General features: G+C 40.7%; 1 protein-coding gene across 6 annotated transcripts in view; it reads left to right on the plus strand.

Moving 5' to 3' along the window:
- Positions 1-10577, plus strand: part of WIPF1 (WAS/WASL interacting protein family member 1) — a 56247-nt gene extending 45670 nt beyond the window's left edge. For 5 of the 6 annotated variants that reach the window (XM_048309667.1, XM_048309666.1, XM_048309668.1 and 2 more), the window contains 3 exons: positions 2495-2707; positions 4337-4450; positions 5745-10577. In XM_048309667.1, the coding sequence (XP_048165624.1) occupies positions 2495-2707; positions 4337-4450; positions 5745-5800 (383 nt within the window). In that variant the 3' untranslated portion in view covers positions 5801-10577. The remainder of the gene's footprint in view (positions 1-2494; positions 2708-4336; positions 4451-5744) is intronic. The other variant, XM_048309671.1, reaches the window with a different exon arrangement.

Below are 10577 nucleotides of genomic sequence, written 5' to 3' on the forward strand. Positions count from 1 at the left end.
ACTTTGATTATAGTCACTGTAATTGAAAAGGGTTGCAAACGGGATTTCCCCATTACGTTCTTTGATGCAAAGAAGCTTCTGGTAAGGTGACAGCATCTGACTTCCTGAGTCAACCAGCGTGAGTTAATGGTGGCGTTCTTGCAAGTGGAGGTTTGCGGAACCTGACCTTCTACGTGTTGGGAGACACAAACACAGTCGAATACAAACAGGTTTAATAAAAGACCTAGCCAGCAGTTGTTAAATGTAATTGCAGTTGTTACAGTGTGACTAAGTGTTGTTACTTACCATATGTAGATATGAAATTAGACTAAAAGTAGAATTGTTTCCTTTGAGTTATTTCATAATGTACTTTGTCCTCTGTGACAGCTGTTGTTCATAACTTTTAAGAATTGCACATCATAACTCAGCTGTCTAATACCTGATAGTTGTCCCTTTGGAGATGAGAGAATTTAGGCACAGTCAGGCCCTGTAACATCAGGAGGAGAAAAGCACAGAAGATACTGCTGGGAAACTCCATAGAGTTGCCTTTCATTTCATCCTTTGAAATAAACTCAGAAATCATCTCTAGCCTGCCCAGTCCTAGACAATAGAATTGAATGTCTTGGGAACTCCCACAGACAGCTATCTATGTTGGTTTCCAGCTCCTTGAACCAGCCTGGATCTCCAACACCTACAGCAGCTGTGCAGCTACAGAAAATAGTGGTCCTGAAACTGTGCTTTGTAGAGCTGGTTGTGCACCCAGAGGATGGCACAACGCTAGTGCACCCTGCAGTAAATAAATCAGAGAAATCCCATGACAGTTGACTGGGAGGATGGATCAAAGTTGCAGAGAGTGTCTGCAGTTATTCAGTCACTTCCAAGAGTTTGTTTTGTGATAGCCTTCCACCAGCGCTTTCCTAGTTGACTCTTTGCAGATGGTTTTAGCAAACCTGCACTACCTTTCTTCTGGCTCAGTAAGTAGAAGGAAGTTGTAGCAATACATTCTAATCATAAATACACCTATTCTGCAGTAGTTCAGTATAGACAATGAAGTTTAGCTAGGTTTAGAGAGAGCAAGCAAAACTATTCTGAAAGTTGCTGAATGCTTCTCATTCTTTGAAACCATTCCCTGAAGGCAAACTGTAGTAATTTGTAAAATAAGAAGTACAGCATGTTTCTTGAAACATGTTTCAATGCTTGTTGCTGGAGACACAATATCTACCGCTCTCTTTTTCAAAGTGCATGTCTGTAGATAGATTTCATCAGGACACGGAAGCATTTATTCAAAATTAGCATAATTGTCAGTTGCCCAACTGTGCCAAACAGAGGTAGTGAGACTTTTGAACATGCGTAACTCTCCACACCCTCTGCTTCACCTTCTTGTGTCCTAACCATGGGCACTTCTTTCCCTGGCAGCAGCAGCTTTCCTGTCTTTATTTACTTTTCTTGTAGAAGCACCCTTCCCCCTGCCCTCAGGACAGCCCTGGGTCTGTATTACATGGGCTGTGCCTTCACATTTGACCTGTTTCATCCTTGCCAGTTACAGATACACAAACACTGGAAATGCCAGTCTATGTGTGAGGTCTGTTTCCAGTTTAGAGGGAGATGGAGATGCTCCACCGAAAAACCTGTCATGCAGCCCATTTGTTTATAAATGAGTGAGCTGATGAGCTGCTGCTTAATGCAGCCGCTCCTGGGCTGAGCTCCCCTGTGCACCACCGCGGACGCTGGCTGTCACACCCACAGGGGACCACCCCTATGGACAAAGAGCCTCTGAGGGTAGCAAGTGTCTTCCGTCCTCTTGCCTTGCAATGGTACATAGAAAGGAAATGTGTTATGGTTTGGACCTCCACAGCACCCTGAATTCCAGCTGTGACTTCTGCTTGTTGTGGCCACTGTCGATTTAGAGTGGTTTAAAAGTAGCTTCAAGGACCAGCACCTCTACAGAGGGAAATTGTTACAGCGGGGATTACTGTAACACGCATATATCAAACCAGGAGTCCCGTGGAAAAGAAATATATATGGACCGACAGATTCTTGGTAGATGTTTCAGAGATGTTTTTTTCTCCAGCCGCATGGCTGGGGCTCTGCCGAGGAACTGCTCAATCCCGGGACCCGAGGGTCCTTGCCCGCACAGGGGAACACAAAACAACCAATGGGGAACGAGGCTGACCCCATGTCTGTCCCCAGGACCCCTCTCCCAGGGCTACATGGCGGGGGGGGGGGGAGGGGGGGGAGACCCCAATAGGAAATGGGAACATGGACACTGCAGTGTATTTATGTTTAGATACATCCTGCTCCTCTGAGCTGTACTCTCCAAATCAGCACTAAATCCCTAGAGAGCCCTGGAGAGCAGGGAAGTGGGTGCTGAGGGCCATTACCCCTTGGGGCCAAGGGTCCTAAAACAGCCCGTTTTGTTAGCGGGAGGCCTTGGAATGCAGGCAGTGGCTTTCCACTGGCATAGTAACCCCTGGTGTTAACAGCATTTGTGTGCTTGCCTCTTGCTTTGCTCTAGGCCCGCTCCCACCACCTCCTCCCATAAGCAGGAACGGAAGCACTTCCAGGGCTTTGCCCACTACTCCCCAGCTGCCTTCCCGAGCAGGGCTGGACAGCCAGAGAGCTGGACCACGACCTCCGCTTCCCCCCGACCGGCCAGGCTCAGCAGCGCTGCCGCCACCACCGCCACCTTCAGCAGCTGTCAGAAACGGCTTCCAGGATCCAGGTGATGGTGAGCCATCCTCCCAGCTGTTTGTCCTCCACAGAGAAGGTGTAGTGGCTTTTGGCCTTAATACCTAAAAAAAGGTTTGCGATAGAGACTTTGTTTCTAGTGCCAGCCTTTGATTTCTGACCAACAGAGGTGTCACTTGGGTCTCAGTTAACCCTGTCAAGTAAGAACAGGATAAATATTCTACCTAGAGCAGAGTTGCAAAGTCATCAATACAATCTCCAAAATAACCCTTTGAAAAATACCCTCAAAAAAGGAAGGGGATCGTTTCAACTCTAATATTAATTCAAACCACAGCTACACTGACACTTTGGAAGTTGGAACAAGTTAGATGACTCAAAAGCTGAAAAACAGATGAAGGAAGGGATTGTCAGAACATTGCTGAAAATGTCAAGTATCTATTTCTGCTAGTGTTTATTGAAAAGATGAGGTCCAAGATTGCTGTGTTTTAAAGATTCATCATGCTTTTCAATTGTTTTCTATTTACATAGAACACATAAATCCTTCAGTTAATTACGAGAGGCCAAAATTGGTATTTCTGACATTTATAAGGTTAGAAAAAGCAAACAGAAAATGAAACTGTAACTCACGCTTTTGAAACATCTTTACACATCAGGTATGGCAGAAGGATCACAGGCATATTTTTTCCTACACAAGTCATTTGCAGGGTTCAGAACATGCAGTTCCTTTACACTCCAGTTTCTGATTGCAGCTTTGGGAGTAAACATAGAAAAAGTGGATGCCAGCAAATAACCACATGTACAAATGCCAGGTAGAACTTACTCAGCTGTTCATTACATTATGCAGTAAAATATCACAATATCACAAGAAAGTTATGGTTGCAGAGTCCTGAAGCAAGCAAGTGAAGAAATGATGAAGTTTAAATTAGCCCACACTTTCTTCCTTAGGCTTTCAAAACCAAGTGCAGAACAGAGCTCTTGGAACATTTCCTATTATTTCAGTGGAGAAACCGGTCAGCTTGCTTTATTCTTTAGAGTTCTGTAGACTCAATAAGTACAGCAAAAAGGCCTCTGTAGTCTAAAGAGATACAGGTTCAAGTCACATATTTTTCCATTTTTGACAGTAATTATATATAGGATTTTCTGTCATAAACTTTAGCATAATGGCCCCAAATTTTCTTCTTCCAGTATAAATATTAAGAGAGAAAACCCCATGCTTATAGGAGTGTGCTTTTAATGATGCTTTTGAGCTCTATATATCAATGGCACATGAGTATCAGGAAATTCTGTACCAGGACCAAAATACTGTTCTGAAGCAGGAGAAACTAGGCAGTTCTGGTAGCATATATATACATATATATATATATATAAAAGCAGATCTGTTACACATGAAAGGGAGAGTAACACTTATTTTAGTGGAGTTATGGCTGATTTCCTGATACGAGATTTTGCATTAAATTGGCAAATTGATCAATCAAAGTTTAAAAATTTTTCATTCCCAAACTAACCTAAAGCATCATCTTCCCTGGCTTCCTAAGAGAATGCTGGTTCCATTCTCACCTGTGTAAGCATTTTGCGACATAGAACATGCATCAAACATGATGTTAATGTCAATTTACTTTCTTAAGCTATGTCAGAAAACTAATGATTGAATTGCATGGGATTTTTTCAGATGAATGGGAAAGCAGATTTTCTTTTCATCCGATATCTGATTTGCCACCTCCAGAGCCATATGTACCCATGAATAGAAGTTATCCCAGTAAACTAGCAAGAAATGAAAGTAGAGGTAAGTTGGAATTTCAGTATATTGTCCTAAAACCAATGTGGATGGGAAAGAGTCTGGATGCTGAAGTTTCCAGACTTCTCCGACTAACAGTCTGGTCATTCTTCCTCACCACACAGGAAAAGCTAAATGCAGTTTCACAGGTACAAGCCCTCTTAAACTTGTATTTGAGTGGGGAATTGTTTGGTTTCGAAGTTGAAACATGTACTGTAAGTGACCAGCTCTGCCATTATAGTCAGCCCTTCTGCTCTAGGTAGCCAGAACCACAAAATCCCTCAGGACTTTCTCCTCATTTCCCATCTAAATTCATGCACAACTCATTTATTTTCATGCCAGCATCATCCTTGAGTTTAGTTTCTCTCTCTTCTTGTGTGTTAAACTCCTCATGTTTTTTAAGACAACAGTCCTCTCAGTTCTTGTTTTGATGGGCTGATTCAGTCCGGATGTACTACACTCTGCTTCCAAGCCATCGTCTCTGATCATCAGAGCTGCTTAGGTATACATTTCAGTTTGATTTTTTCTTTTCCAATTGGTGTTACATGCTGTTCCAGTTCAGATTTCAAACATCTTCTCCAGCAGCATGAATGTTTCCTATCTTCATTAGTGGTATTTTGCCTGATACACCCAAGGATCAATGACTTCTTTCACAACCAGTGACATTGGTGGCTCATAGTTATCCTGTAATCATCTGTACACTCAGATGTTTCTCTCCTGTTTCCAGATGATGAAGGTTTGGTTTGAAGCAGAGATTCCTGTTAGTCTCTGACCCTTCACTTTGCCCTTTTACCTTTCATCCCATTTGTACTGGTCCACAAATGAAGGCAAAGTAACATATGCATTTTTTTGTGTTTCCTTTTATGAGTTTGCTATGAAAATCTTCATACAGGGAAAAACATTAAGAGCTTTGAAATTTTACTGTGTTTAGAGTTTGCCACTTTTCATTGAGATTTGCATGTATTGCAAGTAGCACTGAGAAGTTGTGTGTTCACATAAGTTAGTAGGGCTAACAAGAACTATCAGTCTGTTTAGAGAAGGGGACAATGGACCAAAATACGTGTGTTTTCCATACATTAGGGACAGCATTGGTTAAAAACGTTATTTTACAGTGTTTGAAGTTCTGATGTTGTTTAATAAACTAACCAGAAACTCTACAAAGTTGGGTTTTTTTAATGGCCAGGCATGAAAATTAGTAGATCTTCACCAGTTGCTTTACTTAATTGCTTGGATGTAAACTCCTCCTTCAAAAGAAGGAGCATTCCAGGAAGAGTAACACAAAAAAACCTTCTTTCTCTTTTAGGTGGGTCTGTCCGAAAAGAAAGAGGTGCCCCCCCGCTCCCACCGATACCAAGGTGAAATGGGTTCTGGCCCATCTTTGGGTGACATCTGTTCTCAAGTTTCCTTTGGGTCAGCTCTCCTGTCCACATGACTGGAAAGTTGTCTGTCTTGATTGATTTCCACTTTTGGCTTGTCAGCTGGAACAAACTTCAGTCTCTATTACAGAAGTAATAGGTGTGGCTTATGGACTATAGTTGCTCAAAGCTATGAGTTTTATTCGCTTATACTGCAGGCATTTTGTGGACCTTACACAACGTACGTGCGTCATGCTTACCGCATCCAACCCTGTCCCCTGGAGAGCTCCATGGGAGGTCTGGCTTTGAATTTGATAGAGCTTGAACGAAGCTGTTTCATTCACTTTGGGTACAGTAGCTGTGTTATTTTAATGATAAAGTATTTGATGTTTAAAAAAACAGTTGCTGGGTAAAAAGCATAGCCAGGAGTCCCCTGGATCCTTCTTTGCATGCCTAACTCAGTCCATCTGCTTCTGCAAGCCATAGACCTACTACATGGTGACAAAGAGTTCATCTTTAACTTTTTCACTTAAGCTTAGTCAAGCAAATCTTAAGCAATGCACAGCACATCCTGCCTCAAGGATGGAGTGTCTCTGGCCTTGTTTTTATCTGCAGAGAATCTTCCAAAGAAAAGCACAAGTGAAGAATTCATCAGCATAAAAATATGTATATTTTTTTATCCCCTCTTTCCTATTTTTTTAGTAGTGTTATGTGTTCTGTGACCTAATTCTTTCCTACTCTTACGTGGACCAACCCACATCATGTCATCTGTACCCTGGATTACTGTAATGCCCTCTGCCTGATACTGCATGTGAAGAGTCCTCAGAAAGTAGTCTGGGTGCAAACGCAGCCTGTAGTTTCAGGCTCCTCCTGTAAAGCATCACTAATGCCAGTGCTCCACAGACTGCTTTCCAGTTGTTTCTTTGGTACAACTAAATGATGGGGTTTGATTTATAAAGCTTCTTGGCACTTAGGTAACAGAGAGCTTGTATTTGACTTACCTTATGGTAGAGCAGCCAAGGTGAAAAATGTTCCTAAGTGAAAGCCCTTTGATGTTCTGAAGGGGGTCCGAGGTTTGTGCATTCAAGTGGGAGCATCCAAAATTTGGTGTCTGCACTGGTTCAAGAGAAATGGAAAGATCTGGTCTTCTGAGTTGGCCATGAAGCCTGTCCTTTCAAACTTTGCTGAAAGGAGTCTCTACAGAGAACTGCAAGGCTTACATTAATAGAAGACAGAGTAAAGTATTCTAACATTGTGACAAGTGGTTAATATGTTTAATGGCTTTTGAATTTGTGTATGAGAAAAGAGCTCATTGTATGAGTGAATTTTACAAGTGGATCTAAGTGTGTATAAAATGCCTTTGGAAATTAAGGAAGATTATCATTCTGGATTTGAAATATTGGTGAATGATAGTTCTTTGTTAATTGGACCTCTGAAGTTTAGCCCTGAAAAATTACCCCTCAGTCTCATCAGCAGTATGTTTCTTCAGTGTGCTCCTTGGGATCCCTGCCAAGCCTGTGTCAGCAGCCATGCATGGGTGTTGCTCAAAAAAACCCAAAATAAAACATAAAAACTAGTCATGTAGGTTAAGAAAATGTTTCTCTAGCATGGGAGACATGATCCTAAGTACACTCTGTGGCTAGAATGAGGTCAGTCCTTGAAAATCTAGGGAATTTAGCCAGAGAGTCTGGACCCTACTGAAATGTCTGTGCATAGGGCTTTTTGCTCTGTTTGTGAGTGGGGAGGGGCAGATCCACTTTCTGCCTGGCAGCCTGGACATCGCATTGAAGGGGATGAGACCAGAGTCAGATTTGGCCAGATCAAATTTAATTTGGTCTTTTCAGTGTTTGTTTACAAAATCTTGTTAGCTGTGATAGCATTTGATCATGTACCTGTTTTTTACAGTTTTATATCTAATGACCTATTTTAAGTTACTGTTTATGGTCTTGAACCTGCAATTAAATGCGCAGGCGCAGGGATGTATCTACATCCAGTTGCAGGATCGTGGCTGTAAGAGTTTCTTAAACAGATATTGGTGGGACCTCCATGTGACAGGTGCACCTTGGGATCAAACCTGGCACAATGCTGAATTTGTATATGTATTTTATGGATGTCACTTAAACAAAGTGCCTATCTCTTTTGGATATTATTTTGTGAATAGAAGTCCAAATAAGATTTTTAGGATAATAACTTAAAGGATAAATTATTGTATTCATATTTTAAAACCGAAGTACAGAATAACTTTCTAAGGAAAAATATTTTGAATTCAAGAATACAGTATTTTCAATACCTTGACCTGCCAAATCCTTGTTAATATCCAAATAGCTATGCAGCCAAAAAAAACCCCCAGCCCTCCAGAAATTATATCTTTTTTATAACTTAGCTGCTTCCAACATGACTGTTTTATTTTGATAAGTCAATGAAAATGCTGCCCAATGTTCTGCCACCTCTCTGTATCATAGAAATTATCCTGTATTTGATCTTTTCAGCAAGGTTTTCTGACCAGAAATCTGGACCACTACCAAAGACTTGGAAAACCAGCTTCAGTTTCACTTTAAAATGTGCCATGTAAAAGGCCCCCAGTTAACAAGCCAAGAATCTTGAGCTGCTTAGGTTTTAGCAATTCTTTTTTTTTTTAGAGATGTTTGGCATACATGTAAAATATCTTAACACTGCAGAAAGAGGCATTTTTGTTCACATAACAACAGCGTTTCCATTTATATGTTTTGCTGTAAAAGTCCTTAGATATATTCCAGAACAATGCAGCCTTTTATCATTCAATATATTGCTTCATGTAGCAGTAGCTATTTACAATATGATCAGTATTAAAATATTTATTTCACTATGAAGTGTTAAAAAAGAGTAATACAAAACAGATTGAATCAATGGTGCCTTATGACTTTTTTAGTCAACTTTTCTGTGTCTCAATAGAAGAATTAATAGATGTTGCTCTTCCAGGTCCTAACATAAACAGTGCCGACAGTAGCATTTTACGGTGTTTGAGCCAAGCCCTGCTGTTGTTATGTGCTTGATCTGCTAACTCCAGGTGGAGCTCAGTGTATGGAGAGACCACTGGATCAGTGTGTGTTGGTGAGGTGTATGTGGGCCCTGGTTGGCTTCACAAGCAATTGCTGGGATTGCTCTGAAAATTTAGACCTGTCCCAAAACCAGTGTCTGACACTGCTGCCCACACAGCCCAGCTGATTTCAGTGTGGTTGCATAGGTTACAGAACTAAATTTGGTTCACTGCCTGCATATCAGATTTGCTGGGTTTGTTTCAATGGCATTGTATTACAAACCTTCACACCTCATCTTCTAATGTTATTGCTAAGGCTCAGACTGCGTGACAACAGCCACGGATGTTCATTTTTGTTTAATTCAACTCCGTAAATAAAATGAGAATAATTTTGTACCATGTAAAAATAATTTCTGCTCTATATTTTTGGAAGAAAAGCACATGTTATGTTTGTTATGACTTTCTGCACCAGCTGTTGTGTGAAGAGGTCACAGTGATGAATGTTCAGAGTTGTTAAAGGAAACTCAGCTTGTGATTCAGGAAGTGTATATTTCTGTAAATGAAATAAATAACATTGCAAAGTTCTTGTTTAAAAGCCAGCGTTTCCCAACACTAAAAGAATCATAAGGATTTTTTTTTTTCTGCAAGACAGAACTGTGAAAGAAGTTCCTTTTATTGTCATTTTAAAAACTGGTAGTTTCTCCTTGCAGCATCAACTGTTTACAGGACACTTGTAGAAGCAGATCTGTCTTGGAGCAGAGGATAAAGGAGCCAAACTGCTATCATGCCTCACATGTATTGTAACAAAACAATTTTCTGTGCAGAAGTATGGAAATAGAAAGGGTACTTTTTGCCTTGGAAGAAAAGAATGGAGTTAAGTGATCAAACCAAGATTATTGTAAGCAGAATGTCAAATGTTGAGAGACCTAGAGAGGGCCCCTTGGCCACAGGACGCTGGAAAAGAGAAGATTGCTCAAGGAAATAAAAACCAATTGGCTGAATGTTGTTACCAGTACTAGAGTAAAAATTATGGTATAAAATATGCATGTTTGTAGTTCCACATCACAGTGGTGTCAACAGCTTTGTCTCACAGCTGGGTGCAAACAACCTGTTACAGCGGTACATTGACTCCATGTAACACAGATTGTGTGAGCTTTAATCTTTCAAACAGTATTCACCAGAAAATAAGGAGAATCTCTCACCTAAGATATCCAGGAGCACATTAAGTGCAAATTCATGGAATGGTTCTTCATGTACATTGGAAGAAAACAGGGACCTTGTAGCCTGTAGGATGGATGTGTTTGGACCATTCAGTTAAAAGGTAAACTGGAGCATTGGCAAAGAGAGGAGTATTGGAGTAACTCAGGCAGAAGCAGGGCATGTGTATATGGTCTCAGTGAGTATGCAGCAGGTGGGTGTGCTGACTAAAAAAGAAAAAATGGAAACTACATATCTTAAAAAAGGGAGTAACCGTTTCTGTGTGTTGCCATTTTGAAATACAGTGTCTGTGATAAATATTCCTTAGTGTAAACTAATGCGTGCAGAGGAAGACATCTAAATTTGGACTTCCAAAGCCACACAAGAGAGAGGGAAACATAAAATAGGCTGAGCAGAAAGTAACATTTCTATCAGATGCTTAAAGTTTGAGCTTTTTATAAAATATTAATCTGGTTCTGTGAAATTTTTTGCTTAACATGTATTTTGTAAGTGATTTTGTTCTCCTTATTTTTCTGTCCTATACCAAATAAATTTTACTTTTATTTAA

Source organism: Corvus hawaiiensis, chromosome 7 (genome assembly GCF_020740725.1).
Source record: "Corvus hawaiiensis isolate bCorHaw1 chromosome 7, bCorHaw1.pri.cur, whole genome shotgun sequence".
In the NCBI taxonomy this organism is placed as follows: domain Eukaryota; kingdom Metazoa; phylum Chordata; class Aves; order Passeriformes; family Corvidae; genus Corvus; species Corvus hawaiiensis.